Source organism: Rhyacophila brunnea, unplaced genomic scaffold (genome assembly GCF_057557595.1).
Source record: "Rhyacophila brunnea isolate RB1 unplaced genomic scaffold, BYU_Rbru_1.0 scaffold_23, whole genome shotgun sequence".
In the NCBI taxonomy this organism is placed as follows: Eukaryota; Metazoa; Arthropoda; class Insecta; order Trichoptera; family Rhyacophilidae; genus Rhyacophila; species Rhyacophila brunnea.
The window spans coordinates 8,209,651-8,230,102 of NW_028232893.1; the positions used below are offsets into that span (position 1 = coordinate 8,209,651).

General features: G+C 35.3%; 1 protein-coding gene across 2 annotated transcripts in view; it reads right to left on the bottom strand.

Moving 5' to 3' along the window:
• Positions 1 to 1,504: 1,504 nt before the first annotated feature.
• LOC147069428 (phosphatidylinositol-3,5-bisphosphate 3-phosphatase MTMR3) overlaps positions 1,505 to 20,452 on the bottom strand; it is a 244,537-nt gene continuing 225,589 nt past the window's right edge. For both annotated transcript variants that reach the window (XM_085950119.1, XM_085950118.1), the window contains exons 14-22: positions 19,759 to 20,022; positions 18,370 to 18,613; positions 16,385 to 16,508; positions 15,879 to 15,974; positions 14,289 to 14,447; positions 11,621 to 11,799; positions 7,334 to 7,468; positions 6,137 to 6,248; positions 1,505 to 3,132 (exon numbers count right to left, since the gene is read on the bottom strand). In XM_085950119.1, coding sequence (XP_085806245.1) covers positions 3,046 to 3,132; positions 6,137 to 6,248; positions 7,334 to 7,468; positions 11,621 to 11,799; positions 14,289 to 14,447; positions 15,879 to 15,974; positions 16,385 to 16,508; positions 18,370 to 18,613; positions 19,759 to 20,022 — 1,400 coding nt within the window. In that variant the 3' untranslated portion in view covers positions 1,505 to 3,045. The remainder of the gene's footprint in view (positions 3,133 to 6,136; positions 6,249 to 7,333; positions 7,469 to 11,620; positions 11,800 to 14,288; positions 14,448 to 15,878; positions 15,975 to 16,384; positions 16,509 to 18,369; positions 18,614 to 19,758; positions 20,023 to 20,452) is intronic.

The following is a 20,452-nucleotide window of genomic DNA, read 5'->3' on the forward strand; positions in this document are numbered from 1 at the left end:
GTGATACTCCATATATATTTTTTGAGTTTTCGCCATCTTGTAGTTGTTCAATTGAAATCGACCAGTAGAATGAAATGAACCACCGTTTGCATGACTTGCGAGCAGGCGCGTATTCGGCTATTTTCATACGCTTTCGCACGATGGAATAATAGAAAATTTTCCACTTTCGTCCCGATCGCTCACGATCCTTGAAAACCATAGAGAATAGAGTTTGACAGTCGTGGCAGACGATCGGGCCAGACGCAATCTGCCAATGGAATTTGGGCTTTAAGCAAACCACAATGGATATTAGATAAAATATTCTTCCATCTATTATGATTTAGTTTAGACAGGGTTTAATTGAATTTTAAAAACTAACCAACATCATCTACAATTTGTATTCTTAGTTCGATGAAAACAAATAAGTATGGCTGATAAAGTGTGCATTATTTTTATCGGATCTCCACAGCCTAGGCTCCCACCTTTCACCACCGCACCCGCCTCTGCATTTGTGTTGATTACATTAGATTCAATTATAAACCGATCCTGTTCATTATTAAATAAATTATGTAACGAATAAATACTACAATTTGTGTTTTATTTCAATTAATATTTATGTTTAATATATTAACGGAGGTCCAGTTTTCATTGTCGTCTATAGAATTTGGCATTTGACAGATAAAATATATTTGTACAACCGGCAACGATTTGATATATTATATATTTATCTCAACACATTTATTCGATGATAGTAGAATCACAATGTAATAGGGTATAAATTATCAAATGTGACAACTGTTAGGTACGTTTCATATTTTTAAAGAAATCTACAAACTTGAATGAAAATATAATCAATGTTACATAAATTGTTAATCATCAAACGTCATTCAAATAATCAATCGATCGATCGATATTATTTTATTATATGCAATATTCTACAGCTCAATATGAGCATTTAATATGATACAAATCAAAATCATTTGACATACACTTGCGTCTCACTTCACCGTCGAGATATATAAGGAGGACTTGTGCACGCTTTCGCCGCTCTAGCGCAAGAAGAGAACATCAGATAAAACTCAATAATTCGAAATTATGAATTTTACCAATTCGAATTAACAATGTTGTTATTCATTCCAATTGAATCGTTATTTGACCTGTCTCTTTCATCTTAGAAACTAGACATTTTAATATCTTATAATCGCTGATTGTGTGTTATGACAGCAATGAAAGTACAAAAGCAATTTCATTTTAGCGACAAACTTTCGGCAAAAGCTAGCACACGTCCATTGTCAAGTCATAATTAGTGAATTACATAACTGATAGTCCAAACATTGAAAATAAACAAAGCCTTCGTTTAAATAACCCCTTAATTCCAAACACGAGTCATAATAACAATTATTGATTCCAAATTATCTTTCACCAAGAAAGACCAACGATTTGTAAAACCTTTGGACTTTACAAGTTAAGATTAAGAACATAAAAAGGTGGAAAAATTAATAACGCTATTGACATGATTTTTTTTACGCCCTTGTATATAGCCGTTGTATCTATGATTTAACAAACAAACTGTTGGTCTTATTTGGAATTTTTTCATGGTATAAACTCGATACTGTATTGAAATTAATCTTCATTATTCAGTCTTGCGTTAAGTGTTACAATTTTTCGCACACGCTGATTTTACCGTAATTGGTCATTCATAATTTGTGAAAAACTAAGACTCCATCTTTTATTGTTACCATTATATTAACTGACAATACAAGCACTTTTAAATCACATTCCAAATTGTTAAATGTCTTTACAATTTTTTGCCATTTTCTTCTAATAATATGGACAATGTCATTAGCTATTAAATGATTTTTTTAACTTGAAATTTATATTATACAAAGCAACAGCGTTGCAGATTATACATTTTGAAAACAGAATACTATAACATTTTTACATGATGTATCTAGGCTTCATGTAACACATGCCTCTTTCCTTCGAAAATACTGTTTTGCGAACTCATTTCACAATAAGAAATCCAGAGCTTGTCTGTGTTTGGCAGATGCATAGATGCACAAAGCATATTTCTACAAAAACATAACATTCCATAATGAATAAAATCACAGATAACAATGTAAAGAAAGATGCATCACAGTGAAATTAACGTATGCTTAGATTCCGTTAGAAAAAACGAGTTTGCAGAGTCGTAACTATTTTCTAAGATGCCTAACGATAGAAAAACTATCCGTATAAAAGTTTGAAATCAAAAATGATAATTCATTACTACTGTTTAGTACATTTTGAATCATTGTGGTAGAGTAAAACCATATAATTCTAAATTTATCATAATTCAGTGTTCCAAATTTTGACCTAATGAGGTTTTACTGTACATTGAATTGAAGAAAAAAACAAATGAACATGAATACATATTACGAACACAACGGAGTGAAGCGGCATCCATATTTATCAATGCTATTCTTTAATGCTGTTTGTTTATACACCAAATCATGTTAACAAGAAACGTTGTGTAAACTAACAGAGAAACGTATATCATCTTGTCTCACAAGTCAAATATATTATAAACGTTACAAATGGACAGTTTTATTCATTCACAATTGCGAAACTGGGTTACAAACGCAATCTGTTAGTAAAACCTTTATTGTAAGTTTTAAATTAAGTTGCATTACACAGACAGTGTAAACATTTCAATATTCACGTTTACGTAATTATCTACGTTATATGGTGTGTAAAAATGCAATTTTTTCTAATTAATTTTTACCTTTTAAATTAGTTGCTATAGAAGCAAAAACAAACAGTATCGACATTTAAATTCAGCTTTGTCGCAGACAGTCGATCGGTAAACAGCTGTACGAATTGCACGCTTCGCAGGGTTGTGTTCTTTACACAATTTTTTTAAATCGTAATACGGTTAAGTTTGCACCCTGTCGAATTGAATACAGACTCTGTTTGGGTCGTGGTATCAGTATTATGTACGGGAGGGGGGTTTGTTAGCAGCCTGGAACAACTGGTAGAAGGGCATCAGGTGATCGGCGGTGTCGTGAGAGCGACTGATGACAGAGTCTAGTTGGAGGCGGCAGTCACCTGTGACGAGTTCGTCAATTTCTGTTCTCCCGTTACCTGCTTGCAGTATTCGCTCAAATGCCTTACCTGGAAGGTAAACAAAGAATTATTTAAGTTCTTCATGATATTAGACTTTGTTAACTCTGCTCTACAGCATGAAAAGGAGGCTGTATAAGTTACTAAAACTAATAATTAAATTGGAAAAATCACAAATAGCACTGCACACGCAGAGTAATACTCCTTGATTCATAGTGAACTAATATTGATATTATGTAAACTAAATACAATACGCCGTGATTTTCGCTATAGCGTCACCTACTAAATTTTGAGTTGTGAACATATGACCATTACATGTAGTCGCTAAGCTCTCATTGTCATGAAATATCGTACTGCTAAAATTACAGTAAACTTATCGCCCGTTTACCGTGTATGGATTTACTGCTGACAGGATGTATTATCGCGGTCATAACAAGAAAATGAACGAGTAAACACGTATTATCGTGCAAATTGCATTCCATGCATGGACTAAAAAAGTTCAGCGGCTTCTGAATTTTTATGCAATAGAACGATAGTGGCGAACCTGCCGGAAAAATATGAACTACACCGTGCATAGCATTTTGATGTTTACCAATTGTCCCAATCAAATAGCACCGCACCCTACAATGATAGCAATTACGCTTAAAGAATGAGATTAGTGAGACAGTCAGCACTTTTACAAGTAAACTGTTATTAATCATGATAGTTTAATTTAAACACTGTTGGTGCCAGTCAATGACATTAATATGGACGAAGCATCTAGAAAATAAAATGACACTCACTTTGTGTCGGGTCTGCTGGATGGCGAAATTCATATTTTAATATCAGTATCCTACGCTCAAATGAACATTCTGCTTGCAAGCGGTCTGGCGACACCGCTGGGTCTGCCCATACAAAATTTCTGACTGTCAAGTTTCGACTCCATCGTTATTATTGTGTTACAAAATGCCAATGTGCCTAGTTAAAAATTGTAAAAAAATCTACTTAACCCTTTCCCGGCGACCGTATTCCAGTAGGATACAGCTAGTACGTAACACATGGGCGACCGTATAGCAGTCAGATACGCAAACCTTGACCTGTGGATAACGCAAGAAATATTTTTCATGCGGCATTGAGAATTTTATTAAAAAATAGCCCGATCCATCCGCCTACTTCCACCTATTTAACTTTGTCAAAAATATGTTGTTTTAATTTCATAAACATCGATCTTTCGAACCCTCTCGATCTATTGAGATTCGCCGGTATGATTGCATCAGTTCAAATCTACGCGGTATTTTTCAGCGCCTGCGCACTAGGTATACAAAATATTTTCATTCGAGTTGAGTGTGCGCCGAGTGATTTATCGTGTCAAGTTGAATATTCACCGCGATCTTTACAACACCATGTTTGCGGGAATAAAATACAACCAAAAAACCGAACCTGTGTTGTCGAAATATTTATAAATATGTACTTGAACTTGTGTTCTGGATTATGTCATTTATTTTTATTACTCATGGTCATGTCGTCATGTGTCACCCCAATTGTTTGAAAGTCATAAATCGAGCTCATTATTGAAAGTCGTAAATATGTCGTAAAGATACGTCCACACGGAATGAAAAAATATAATATATTATTATATTTTAGTTAGGACGATTGCGAGTTTTACCAATAAATTACGAACTACTATGAAGGAATATATAAAACGTATAAATAAACGTAAGTATAAAAAAAAACACACGGGTATACAACATAATATAAAATGTAAATCATGGAATATTGACTCTTCAACTATATTACATATTATCTTTGTATGCAATTTAATGTTTATAAAATTTTAAAACCTCTCGCAATAAATGTTTTTATAGCACTTTTACAAGCACGCAGCAGATTTTACAAAATAAATATTGTTTTTTTTATAAAACATAAAACGACAATCACTAACATAACACAATGCTCAATAAAACTGAAAAGTTTAATCTAGTAAAAATCCAAATTACACTAAAAAAAGAACATAAGGAATTATTACCATATTTCAACCACTGTGGACTCAACTTTACGCGACCCATAAAACTTGTAATAATATGCGACACAATAAAAGCTATTATTTTCAATATTTTTAACGGCATTTTTAAGTGTTTCTAACATGACTAAAATAAAATTAGTGTCAGTGATTTATTTCTTTTCATAGGCGCACAATCTCAATGACGCGTTTTTACGTCACAAACATGGCTGCGTATTTTTTCGGTACAAGGGACTATGGACGATTTTATTCAAGTATTCACAGCTAAATTCAACAATCGATTCTATTTTTTAGTGTGGCACTTCGAACCTTATGTATCTAGGCATGATAACAGTAATACCAGCTATTTTTAATTGCCGTATTTATCATAATATAGCGAAGCATAGCATTTAGAAAAATGGTACCGCAGAGAGAGCCCCTTTCATATTGAAACTGACGCGGCGGCCGGGTTAACACTCCAAGAAAGATGGGATATCACTTTGCATGTGTTAGTATTATTTATTATTTATAAAATGCCATTTTAAGATATTGATGAATGTTTATTCAATGCAATTGAATGACAGGAACCATTGGACAGTCAGTCGCCTGTGATTCGCTGGGCTCACTTGCGTCTAATCTCCGAGAAGTCGTAAGTAACCGAGAATCTGTTTCTAACGCGATGAGTCATGACACTAATACGCCATTACAATAAAGGTTATATTATTATAAATTCTCGAAGCTTGTATCGCATAATGGAAACGGATACGTCAATGGTCACGTGACATCTACCTATACATCTGTGAATGACTTTCATGCACAATTTCTCGTGCGCGCCGGGTATGAAGTGAGTCGTCCATTTAATATGTCATTGGTGCCAGTAAATCCATATACGTGCAGGTGCAAATCCAAAAAAATTAATATAAACAATATTCATAATAAATTGTAGTATCGCACCAAGCATACATCTGATGCTTCTGGCAAACTTTTTGGAGAGTAACGATTTTAGGTCCAGATTAGGTCGACATACATTTCTTGATGTAGAACTGCAGTCAAAAACGAGTATTAAAATACACAAACCTCTGTAGGATTAGCATGATTATTAGAGTTAGCAGGTAATGAGGAATGTCTGCTCCGGGCCCCACCCTGGGACTGGGACTTCAAGCTAGTGGATTGCTCCATTCTGGACATTCTGTGAAAAATAACATGAAGACATTTTAGAAAATGTAGAAATATCAAAATTGGATTGCATTATACATTCGTAGGTCAAACGACATCTTTGCAAAGTCGAGTGTTATCTTCTCATATGTTTCATTTAAAAAATGATGGTTTATCATATTAATACATTTGAAATTTTTATCATAATTTAATGATTATACATCTCTATCTGTTATGTGAGGTTGTGGTGTAACAAACATTTAAGCATTCTTCAAACTTATGTTTCTTGGAGCTTTGGTTGGCGTGCACAGGAGTGTGCATGATGCAACAGCATTTTTAACTTCTTTTCAGAGCTTTTCCTCCCAAAATATCTATTCAGAATTGAGGTTTAGAGCTTTTTTTAGTCCAATTTACTCTACTCGACTAATCACCTTTTCAAAATCCCCTCGGGATATTCGGGACTTTTTTTCCGTCCATACTGTCCCCACACCCCCCTGAAACATTATTCCCCTCGTCGTCAGATTTAGTTTTCGTTTTCAATTTTCAACTACCAGTTATATCAGTGGCTTCTAAAATTCCAGGACTTCATGAAAAGCCTTTACCGGTTTAGAGAACTTTTCGCTTGTCACCGCAAACTTTTAGAAAGCCGATTTTTCAACTTCATTTGGTTTATGATAACTTGATGATAACTGAAGGTCGAGCAGTCCTTTATAAAAACTGAACGACCGACCTCTTCCCTGCCTCCTGCGCAGTGTCACCCATACTATAATTATAGTAGTTGTACTATAATTTTGGCCTGCGCCCGCGTATGGGTACGATATACAAGTCTGAAAATACTATAATTTTTAAATTTCGGAAAAAATACATGAAACATGAAAGTAAAGTTTGCTTGAGAGAGCTAAAAAAAAAGCTCTCGACCGTGAGTCAAAACGGAATTACTTAACTTTGCCTGTAAGAACTTTTTAAAAAAAAAACTCTTGTTAATTACCTTAAGTGTAATTTTTGTAAGAATTTGCTCTATAAAAAACTTTGGTGACAAAAATATGGCAAAACTGCCCATGCGTGATTGGATGGCCACGCTTCGCATTACATTCCCTAGTTAAATTAAAGTATTGTCACCTTTCTTCGGCTGTGAGTGGGGGCGCTAAGGAGGCGAAGCACTCTGCGCAGACACGAACGGGACTGTACAACTGTTCGTTAGGAAGAGGCGTTGTGTTTTCAGAACACTCGGCGCAGAAAATCCGCCCGCAACTTCTGGAAATAAAATAGAAACAAACAGTTAATAATTACCACTTATGGAGTGTTTAATCTACGAAAAATAGGTTATGATAGGAATCCTTGTCATTCAAAACCGGTGTTTTGGGAATTGTTTCCTAGGACAATCCTAGCACAATTTCTCATTCGTTACATTACACAATGTAAAATGACTGAAAAGGGTTCGATATATGTTGCAGGAGGTTAGGTTATTAGAGCATCATTATGTCAATTATCTACTACTCCAATGAAGAGGGTTAAATTCTGGTCGTTGGACTATCATGCCGTGGGTCTCAGGTTCGAATCCTGAGTCTGGCAAGTACACAATATATTGTTTTTCAATTTGTGTGTGAGTCAGGGTATGGACCTATTAGGTTGAGCAAGTGGCTGACATCCATTTCTCGTAAAAAAAAAAAAAATCTGTTAATACAAACCTCTACTATGTGGAGGCCCATATGATCCTATTAGGATCGGACATGGTCGAAAAAAAAAAAAAAAAAAAAAATTATCTAAGGCAGAGGTGAGCTATTTTTTACCAATGGTGGTGACGACTCCTTACTATGCGATTACCTAGTGCTTACGTTAAAAATATCAGTGACTTGATAGCAAAAGATTATTTGTCATTTAATGTTTAACTTGACTTATAAAGATTTAATTTCTCGTAATCGGTAAATTGTAATTAGTGATTGAAAAAAATAATACAGTAGAACCTCGCTTATCTTGACTAATTGGGGACGAAGATAATCCGGACGATTCCGCTTAATTGGGCCAAATCTCAAAGAATGGAAACTAAACTAAGGAACCAACTGTAATTTGGATCGCTTAATTGGGACAGTAAATATGCGAAACAATGGTAAAGTACGAAAATTCCTACTTTTTTGTCGAGAATTTTTACAATGTTAATGAAACTGGCCTCAATTATTGTGCAATGAGGACATGTTGTAAATTCCTCTTGTTAATACTAAGGAGTTTTACACAACAAATAACAACTTACCATGTTACAATAACAAAAGACAGATTACACTACTTGATGCATTTTTGCAGAATTAAATTCTTATGTACCTAAGTACTTATTATTTTATTGTAGAATTTATTATTCACCTGCCTATTTGTATAGAAATAAATAATTTTTTTCGAAAGAAAAATTAAATGGACCAAAATGCGAAAAGCCTCAATTACATTTAGCGAGTGAGCTGACAAGCTGCTAGCCGGCGAGTTTAAAAGCGGGCGAGTCAGCTAGTGTGATAGTGATGATGAGACACAAAACTTTCCACTCGCTCGGTAGCCAACAAGCTAGCGAGTTGAAATCATGTATAGTTTCATAATTTGCTTGTACTCCAACTACTAGTTCACTAGCAACTATGACACACGGCTAGTTAACTAGCTAACAAGCCCACACGCCAGCGAGTAGTGAGTAAAGAAGCCCGGCTTTCAACTCTTCTTGTAGATTGTTTATAATCTGCTAGTTAGCTAGTTGGATGACTACACTGGGTGACTTTACTAGCAGATAGTTAATTCGCCGGCTAGTGGCTTGTAAACTCGTTGAATGTCATCGAGCCTTTAATCCCGATGCGTCCCAATTACCAGAATCGACTGTATTCTTATAATCTCACGAAATTGGTGATCAAAAAGAAATCCAGATACATAATCAAAAACCCCGGTAACCGTCGTTCTAATGTATTTACTTCTGTGTTAAAAATACACCATCGACGTCACCATCTGTTTATTCAAATCTAGCTGCGAGAATAATTTTGTTGTGTTAAAAGTGAGAAAATTGTAACGATTGCATCTAAATCGGTGCTTCAGTGCTAACTTCAGAGTAAATACTGTGCATGGAAGATTTGAAATTTGAAACTGAATAATTTTACAAACAATATTTAACAAAGAAGTGATACGTGGTCAAAGCATTATTAATAAAAACCTATGAAGTACTAGTCAAGAGTTTAATTCATTATTTAACATAACTGGTATACATACGAGTGATATAATTCTAATCAATGACATCTGTTACGAATCAGTACAGTACAGCTTCTGTAAATATCTTATTAATAATTTGTAAATTCCGAAATTCCAAATTAGTTGTTTTAAGTAAAACTTTTTGTCAGTTAATTCGTAATTTATAATGTGAAATTTCGATCCCATTACGTGACCATGGAATTCCATAAAAAAAAACACAGAAGATTATGAATATAAGCCATTTATGCTTTAAAATCATCACGTTATGTGCTGTCATGGTAAGCTATCGATACGGGAAAAAAAATGTGTAATTAATAATACAGTAAAACCTCATTAATACGAATTCCACGGTACCGAAAATCGAAAAAAAAATTCGAATTACAAATTATTATGGTATGGGAGAAAAATATTAAAATTTAGAATTTTTTTTTTTTTTGATTTTCATCAATATCACTTACGATCATAGATGTGCCTACCAAATTTCCGGTTCGGTGTGGGTTAATGGGTCATAAAATGTCAGGATTATATTTATTACCTTCTTAAAATAAGTAATTTATGATGTCACAATTTTTAATGACTGGCTCATGAAATAGTGTACTTTATTACGATTAATTGAATATTTTTATATGAAAATAATGTTCAAGGGACTTTTTTTTGTGAAAATTTCGAATTACAGCGAATTTCGAATTATCCGTGTTCTTATTACTGTAGTCGTTTTTTTTGTATTGAAAATATGCTCCCATCCCGTAGCACATTAAACACGATTGTCAGTTAGTAAAATCTGCCGAAATCGCCAGAACAATGTGGTCACCTGATGCACACCGCGTTACATCATGAACCACACAAGTCAGTGAATGTTTTTTACATTTTCGACGCATGTCAAAATCATGTGTTCTTTGTTTTTAGTGGTTTCCTATTATTATCTATATCAGCGCATCTATTCTATACACAAGACTGCTTTCGGCCGCTACGGCAGCTATCTAGGGTAGGTATGTTTCGAAGTATTAACACTTATTGTAACAATTACAATAAGTTAGTCGTCTAAACAGTTAAAACTGTCTTATCTCGCTCTAAAATTTACCACAGCCAAAAGAGGTGCTGTTAAAACATAGCACTTATTGTAACAATTACAACTAACTTATTGTAATTGTTACAATAAGTGCTAATACTTCGATAGAAACCTATCCTAGATAGCTACCATAGCGGCCGAAAGCAGTCTGGTGTATAGAATAGATGCGCTGGTGTTTCCGTCTATTATCTATGGTCGGCTGGTTGAGTTCTGTTTAAAATATTATCTATGGATGCAATATCGCAAGTTATTTTAACGTAAGCACACGTAGAAACTGTTAAAATTAATTGAAATTACCATTAATAAATGAATAATAATTCAAAGTACTAATAAATTAGAGTTGGCATCTTCCATAATTGAAATTATAGAGATAGTGATCATTCAAAATATTCTGCGGAATGACGAAACCATAGACTAAATTTGTCGCCATGACAGCGCATAACGTGATGATAATGTATTTGACGCATTACTGTTATTTGAATTATGCACTGATGTGAAGTTAGCATATTATATTATAGAGGGCTCGCACATCAGAACTCGCCGCATGCGTCTTACGACGAATTCGTCGATGTGACGTCATCGTAAACCAAGAAACAAATGTTATCAAATGGAGCTTCGCAGATTGGCCGATGCAACTGCAACTCTGCGACATTCGTCTAGTTGCATTGGCCAAAGCCTGCATGTCGATGTCCGGCCAATATCGACTCCGCGCATGCATACAGCTGCAGAATCGGGCGAATCGGCCATTTCTCTCCAGACTGTCGCTGCGTTTGGTAGAGCTAGAGCTAGCAGCGCTAGGCAGATGTGCGAGGTTGTGATCGTGCAACATTCGCCGGCAGTCTCGAAGGTTTTAATTTATGGCCGTCAGGCACACAAGGCGAGTTGTGATGTGCGAGCCGGCATAGTGATACATAATATTATAATTTTATATTATAACATTATATTAAAATTACCGTAAATACACCCTACGACTGATATCAGTAACATCAATTAGTATGCCAAGATTCCTGATTGAAAATTTATTAAAATATACACGACGTGTTCTATGTGTGGAAAAAAAACAATAATGCAATGCAATATTATATGCAAGCCAAAATTGTATTTAGGATTGCACAAACTTTTCGCACCTGCAATGGTGCTTGCGCTTGCCGAGCCAGAAGTGTGTTGCGCAGCGCGTACAGCGTGACACGGCGTGGTCGGGCACCCACAGCACGCCATTGCGGGTCATGCCCTCCGGCCACGCGCCTCCTCCGCCTCCCCCCTCTCCCGTAACGGACGACGACGATTCGGAAGGCGGGTAATAGTCCTGCAACACGAGCAAATCATTAGAATTGATACTCACAAATTGGCTGCGTTGATACAAAAATCAAATAACTCTTCTAGGATACGCCAATATGATAAAGCTACATTCGGAGATATCACCCTTGTATGTTTATTTTTTCAAAACCAATACAGCATAATTCTAATTTAGATTCGTGCAATCTGTAATTTTAAAATTTGTAATTCTAAATTATTTTTTCATCGAGAGTACAAAAAATATTTTATAATATAAGTAAAAATTTGATATAACGAGCCGCGGTAAAAGTAGTGCTACGGATATCTAGTGACGAAATTTCGAAATATACAAATAAACACATTTTATTGAAAATCGAATTTTTAAAATGTACAACTTACAAAACTTACTATTTTTTTATTTTATTATATTTGTTTAATTGTTAAACACCACAACAGGCCGTGAAGCCTAATTACATTGGCAAAATTCCCAAGTTTGAGGAATTTACATATTGGATTATGTAAATATATTTTGACCTTACCGGCATCGAGCCCGGACCTCCCGGATTGAAGGCCACTGCACGACGAGAGCAGCCAAAATGATTATTTAAATCATTGAAATGTAAGTCATTGAAGGTGTAGATATTAGAAGTAAATTTTTTTCTATTTATTTCATTTAATTTTAAAAAGATACATTTAAAAAAAAAAAAAACGTGAGCTTCAGTGTTGTCAGTTAATAAATTGTAACACTACATTCCGTCTTAAGATTGGTAAATAGCACATTTATTTTCTATACACCCATTGTGAAAAATTTTTAATTTTTAAAATTGTATTCATTTTGTAATTCGTAATTCGATTTTTTTTTAAATCAGTACCTTCAGTTTAAAATTAATTTTAGTCTTTTTTTGTATTGAATTGTAACTTATTGAAGCTGAAATATTTTATTTAAAATTAAAAGGCGATATCTCCAATGTTGCCGAGATAAATAATATTCTATTAAAAGACAGTTTATTATAACAACCATATTATTTTTCATGCATAGGAAACCATGAGCAGTCAAAACGGATGATATTGCCTACGGATAAAAATCGACAATATCATGCATTTTTATAATTATACCCACAGACAACAAACATAGGTTCGTTTGCAAAAATGTGACCAAACCATTCGTCCAATCATCATGACAATAACAAAGATTTCATGGGTCCAGCCAACGGTAAACAAAAAAATAAATCAACAAAACAAAAACAAACACAGAACAATATACAAAACAATAACAACACGGCGATTTAAAGCAGTGAGTTTAAAAATGAACAATCATGACCTAATAAATTTCTGTCCAAAAATATTGGATTTCTGCTTGCGGGATCTTAGGGGTATGGGCTCACACTTTGAGATATGCCAGATTGAAAATTAGCACTTTATCGACCGCTCCCGCCAATGTGGCGTGTTATTATAGCCAAGCGTTACGAATCACAGACGCCATGTTTAGTAACGTGCAGAAACTTTGCTATATGAAAAATGAATTCAATATTTACTAGAAAGATTTATCAACACACAAACCAACATATTATTTTTTAATCACATAAAATGTCAAATCGTTTGCGTTGAATAATTCTAAGTATCATTTTGATAGTTGTAACAGAAAACTATACATAGCCGATTGGGCGCCAAGTGAAAGAAAGCGAAGCATTATTGTTTGAACACGTATATGCAGTCCACAATAGCAATTGTAACAGTTTTCCTCTGTAATTACTATCTAGGCATTAGAAAAAATCGCATCTGCTCATATTCAAGGTTAAATTGTTCCACTATAGTATATAATATTATAGTGGATAAAAACCTATTTAAATATTGTGAAATATATCGCTAGGTTCAAAAGTTGTACACGTAATTTAAATTGAAATTTGCCAATTTTAATCAAATATTGGAGGAATGTATTTGGCATTGTGAAGATACTTGCGATATGTATTGCATTAATAATAGGTAATATTTAAAATGAGCCATAGTAATTTTTATAAATATAAACTGTGTATTCATGCATGAGTTTTTGAAACAAAATGACACAGACGAAGAGAGTATTGTATACTGGATAATGAAGCCATATTGGATATTAAAGCCATCTATACCCATTAGTAACAAAAACAGAACCATAAATAATATGAATGTTGCCACAATAAATAATAAACATGGTAATGGGACGATTGACACAATAGGTCAGAAAAGGGAAAAAAAACAAAGCGAAAAGAAAAAACAAACAAGTAAATAATAAAATATATATAATGTTAACACCAAAAAGATGTCGCCATGTTATTATTATTCACCGAAAGCGAAGATTATAACAGCCAACAGATCGGCAGATTTTTCTGAATATAACATAAAACATCTGCCCCCTTTTAAAATTTGAAATATTTGTTTTTGTTAATGTCGATGAGATGATGGATGACGTGGATAGATTATTGATTTATTATTGCCTATTGATGATTTGGTTTGTCCCATTATATTTGTGGTTTGCAAACTAACCCAGTAGTTGTCTATGGAGGCCTGCCGCCTAAAATTTTCCATGTACGAGTCGTCAAAGTTTGCCATGGAGCTGCGCGCGGCGGCGGCCATTGCCGGATTGTTCCAATCGAACGGGGAATCGACGGATTCCGGGGAATTATCCTGATTAGAAGTACCCTCCTGCAAATAATTCTTCAAATTTATATTTATTTTTCCTTCGGCCGTTGATAATGTACCCTTTTCTGTCATGTCAAATCTTTTAAACTATTTTTCACATTAGTTTTATTCACAAATATTTAACGATTTCGAACTGAGCATATCTTAAGCCTAGCGCATATATAATTACTTGTGGCTTAGTGGAACAGCTACAAGTCAAAATATGTACATGTTCACTCCATTGCCAAGGGATAACATATCAGCATTTAATGTCATGGGTCACTTTTCAATGTGTGTTTACACCCAGAGTATAGACTTGATAGTTAGAGCAAATGGCTAATATCCATTTCTGGTAAATAACATCCACTCTTCAGATCGAACATGGTGATGTAATGTAATATAATATGTTTGACGTAGCGATGCTGTATGTGCGAACTTATCATACGAACAGTACGAGGAATGTAATCTATATTGTGTAGCAACCACAGCGGCTGTGGTTAATGTTTTCGAGTCTGCGTGTGGATGTAAAACACGATTTCATTTACGATTTTTAAAATACTATCCGATTTCGTTTTTGTAAAATATAAAAACCGTTCACAGTGACTAAAATATAATTTATAATAAAAAACATTCAATTTAAAAATAAACAGTGCATTCATTCACCAGAAGAAGAGAAAAATGAGCAAACAGGAAGCGGTGAAAATGAACAAGGTGAAAACAAAATGGTAGCAGGGAATGGATGCACATTCAAACAATCGACCAATTTTATTAACGGTTTTTAGAAATGGTCGACATTCCTCAACATTCTCTGCTACACCAGTAGATTTATCAAGTCTGTATCAGAGCTATATCTTTAGATCTCTAGTTATATTAGTTTAGAATAGATTTGATGTAAGTTTGTTAAAATAATAAAGAGGATGAATATCGATAATTATACAACGTTACAATATGAATTAAATGCACCCTTGATTTTACATATACAATTATAGTAACATCAACATAATTCGTAATTTATTGTAATTCGAATTTTGCTATATTAAATTCAAATTAAAAACATAACTTGTTTTTTAATTCTACTATTCACTTTCAAAATGAGACTGAAATTAATTTATTTGGAGACACGTTAACATGGTAATCATTCATCACTATTTGTACTTGAAAAAGTATAATAGGAAGCAATACTTAATTATTATCCGTAGATGAAATTTCAATGCAATTAAATTATATAATTTTTGGATATTGTCGATAGAGTTCATTCTGGAAAGATTATGAATCTTCCACGATGCCAAGAATTGCCATGACAACTAAACCAGAGATCGAACGTTCTCAGATGTGAGGTCTGAAAAGGTTGAACTAATGCACAATGTCGTAAAATAGAAGAAAAAAAATATTGGAAACATACATTCTGGGCTAAAAAGGAAGAAGATTTAATGGAAATTTAAAACGGATACTAACTGTGTGATCCGGGGTAAGGCGCGCTGTCCGGCATGCTCTTTGTAAAAGTTCTACTCTGGCCGAGTGCAAGTCTCGCATCAATTTCTCTTCTCTCATCTGAAAACAATCGTATACAAACGTATTACTATTAATAATCACCATTGTAATGTTATGAGTATTGTTAGTATCGACAGTATGAACAATGTGAGGAAGGACGCAAGGACGGTCTACTGGAGGACACCAGCAGAGAGGACTGAGAGTCGTGCAATGGTTCAATTTAGCGCAATAATTTATTTAGAGTGGCTACACTGAGTAGGGTGGAATGGCATTTATCCTCAGCGTCTTCCCCATTTCCACAGCTCCCATTATCGGCTTATTTGCAGAATAATTACTGTTGACAAGGCTTCCGTCATTCGCAGCTATTTACGATCTGTAACCGTACACGTGTATCGAACATAGATCCAATATAGATTCTCAGTGTTTATAATAACTGAACTTAAACTGCCAAATGAATCATAATAAAATACCTTGTGGTCTAAAATGATCTGGTGCAGTCTGTGTTGTACGGGGCTCTGTGGACAGACCAGTCCATCCACAGGGTCCAGGCTTCCCCCGGCACTCTCCGCTAAGCTGCTATTGCCGCATTGTCTACTACAATCAAAAACAGACAAAAGGTCAATATGCAAATAAACATGTACAGAAGTCACAGATTTTGTGGGCATACATATTCATGATTAAAGATAACTTAAATTTGCAAGAAATAAACTTATTCAAAAATTGTACCATCTTTGTGACCGTAATATTTTTGTTTTAAGTCGGTGAAAATAATTTTCAACTATAGGTGCGACGAAATTTCAGACTGGCTGGCAATCGGAGAGCGAAAGTCGAGCTGTGAATACGTCAATTTGTTTTGTAATGGCGACAGGGGAATTAATTCTTAAACCGTGTAAAGATGACTAAAAAACGTAATCCATTTACTTGAAAAAGAAAACATGTCAATGAATATATTATTATTATTATTAATAATAGAACAATAAACATAACATTAAATGGAGGCATGTTGACTTTTTATGACAAATTATGTTTTGTTCTGCACGCGTCATTTGCACATTCTTCGCGTCGCGCAGTCATGATCGTTTTAGACCGTGCCCCAGCTGAAGTATAGCCTTCATAACAAATAAATATTCTCAACCGCGTTATCTAGCTAAGTTTTATGCAAGTCAGCCGATTTTAAATAGAGTGGGGTTGTGTGGAGTACTCCAAATCCATGGATTTTAAGTCCACAAACTGGAGTCTGCTGTATTTAAACATACTTCAAAACGATTATAATAGAGTTTGAACATGTAAACGGCGATTCAATTGATATTTGATATTTTACTCGTCTAGTTGCCAGAATGAGTCCGTTAACTACATTGGAATCATTGTAATGATAATAAATTTTTTCAGATGGTTCTTAAAAGACAATGCAAAACTGTGTTGTCCTTCGCTCCTATATTATTTTAGTGACTAAATTGATAATGCATATTGGCCAGAATCCGATGGATAGAGATTCGAATCCTGGGTAATGGGTGTGTTTCCAAATTTTGTATTTACATCTACATGTAAATAACACAATACGTATTAAACAGGTCAATCAGATGACTGTGCGATATGTTTGACTATTACACCGGCCAAAGCTTGACTTTTATTATCTACTGGTCGATTGACTCAGGCGACCGATTGCCTGCAGAATTTTGGCTCGTTAATGGAGCATCTGCATTGAATGTGTTTTTTTTTAGAATTATCAATAATGCGTCGATTAGATTGAGCTACTTTACGAGCTGTTTGTTGGCGAATTTACAATCTGCCTGTAAAGTCGCCCAGTGTTATCATTGAACAAGCTAACAAACAGATTGTAAACAATATACAGAGAAAAGTTGAAAGCCGGTCAACTTTACACGCAACACGCCGGCGTGTGGGACTACTGCGTCTGCGCAGTAGAGCGTAATACCAACCTCCCGGTAAAAAAACGAACTAAGTTCTGTCAAAATAGTCACTGGCTTGTGGCTTCTCAGCGAATGGAAAGTTTTGTGTCATCATCACAATCGCAGTAGCTGAATCGCCCGCTTTTAAATTCGCCGACAAACAGCTCGTAAAGCAGCTCAATGTAATTGACGCTTATCCATGTCCTTGCTTTTTCGTACAAGGTGGTTGATAGTAATTTTGAACAATAACAAACACCGAGGCTTTGAGTAAAACACATACATAAATATTGTGTCCTCACCGTGAATCAAATCGAGAATTCTCAGGTGGAAAGCCAGCGGCTTACGTACTGCACCACGAGAGCCGCACCGCATTGAATGTGATTGAAATATTGTCAATCTCCAAAATATTTCAGTAAAAAAAGCAACTGTCGCGAGATCCATTTAAGAAACGCTGCATCAGGGTAAAAATTAAAAAGTTGATTGAAGACACCTCCTATGGCCGGCTAATATTTTCATGTACAAAATATAGACAATCAAACTTTAATAACCTGTGAACGCAATCTGAGACTCTCCTGCAGTGGTGTGGGTGGTGAGGCCAACCCAATCTTTCGTGATGGTGCTGAAGGTCGCAAGCGCATCCCCTCCAGCTGTCATCCCCTTCAGTGCACCTCGCTGCTCCGACACCCCCCATCAGGGACGCTCTGTCCAAAGGTTTGTCGGGGATGCCGTCCGCAGGTGCTGAACAGGATGCTGGCGCTGAACGACCGTGCCACCGACCCATGCCGTTTGAGGCTGCGACAAAGAATTAGGATATTAATTAACCAATAACGTTTGAAACAATCACAGAACGTTTCGTTTAGTTTATGACTTAATGACAGTCAGGTCATAAAATACTAGAAATAACAAGTCCGCTGAGTGACCTCAAATATTATCAAAATTGATTGCATGTTTTGTTTACAAACTTTAATGTATATTACGATACAGACAAAACTATTGAACTATGTGTTTAAATTTATCCAAATTTTTCCACACTCGACAATTGTACTTTCTTACAGCCACATCTGGAAGGTAACCTACTTTCCTTATTATTGTGTTCCCTGAAAACAATATCATCTAATTCTATTAGAATGGAAATTTTAAAATCAATGTGTGTCATGGACGTAATAGATTGGTTGAGTACGTGATTTCTATTCGGGTTCCGCAAAGTGTATCAAGGAATTCAGGAGAATTCACAAAAGAAACGTGTGTACAGCGCATGCATGGCAAAAGTGAATCTACTCGATTACAGGGGGCGGAATGAACAAATGGTTTTCATTAAAATAATGCAACATAAGTTTCAATCAGCGATATCTATCTGTTATTGTTAAAATTTACATTGTTGCCGCGTTGGGCATTTGAGTTTTTTACACTGTTGGCAGGCTGACCTTTTTTTTTCATTCATGTTGAATATGAAGATGATTATCAAACAAAACATGAGTTTTAATCAGCGATTTCTGTGAGCGCTGAGTTTTTGCATAGTTGGCCAGGTGACGCGAATAAGGTAAGACATGTAAGACACGTAGAAAGTATGTTCCCTAAAATTTTCATTTTTGCTGCAGCCTTCGTGACGCAATGACCGGTGGTATTATTGAAGCAGTGAGGGTTTTACTAGAAAGCTGATTTTCATAAGGTATGATGTGAATTATTATACAGGTACAAGTAACATATCATTAACCAGAGCACTTGAATTCATTCAATCCTCAGAACTTAAAAATTATATTTTAATAACTCTACTGCATTGTCATCCCGTGTGGTTAGGCAGGTATGAGGTGGTATATTCATTGGGGTCGGCAAATTAAGGACAGTATGCGAAAAATACAACCTTTTATGGTAGAGTTGATTCTGTCAAAGTGACAAATGATTCGCCAGTTAATCTAAAAGACAGAAGTAAAATTCACCTCCGGCAGACTGTGTCCGGTGGTATGCCCTGAGCGGTGAATTTGGGCACAGTGTCATATCGGAGTGTGTCAATAAATCATCCGCCATATTGGTGCAGGCCGGCAGCGGGGGGAAATGCTCAAAATGGCCTCCGCCATCAGACCGCTGCCTCCGGTGGACGGGGACAAATGACCCGGCGGGCGGCAAACAACTCCGCTTCTCCACCATATTCTGTTGCTGTTGTTCAAGACGGTTGGCAGCTGATTCCTCAGATATTAGATTGCCTGGAAGTAGACGGGATACAGTATTATCGATCTGTGTTTGAATATTGGGAATAGCTGGGGTAGCATTTACCTCAATGCAGAATGTTTGGTACTTCCAGTTGAACTTATTCAGAACTAATTGTCGCTTGTGCATTGCTTGCGTTATAACGGTAATGAATTATGGTACCTTAAGAAAACTCAAAGCAACCATACTCGCTCCAAGAATGAATGCTTGTGGTGGAAATATACAAGAGTGAAAACCATGCAACTTCTTGTTACTCTATCGGCACATAAGCCGTAAGAGAACATCGATATACTAAATACTAAAAAATCATAACTGAATGATAGAAAAAAAAAAATAGGTAATATAAAAATAATAATCTATCGAAAGCTGTTATGTTTTTCTGGTCGGCTATTGACCACTTAACTTGGAACTTGTGTGCACTCACTG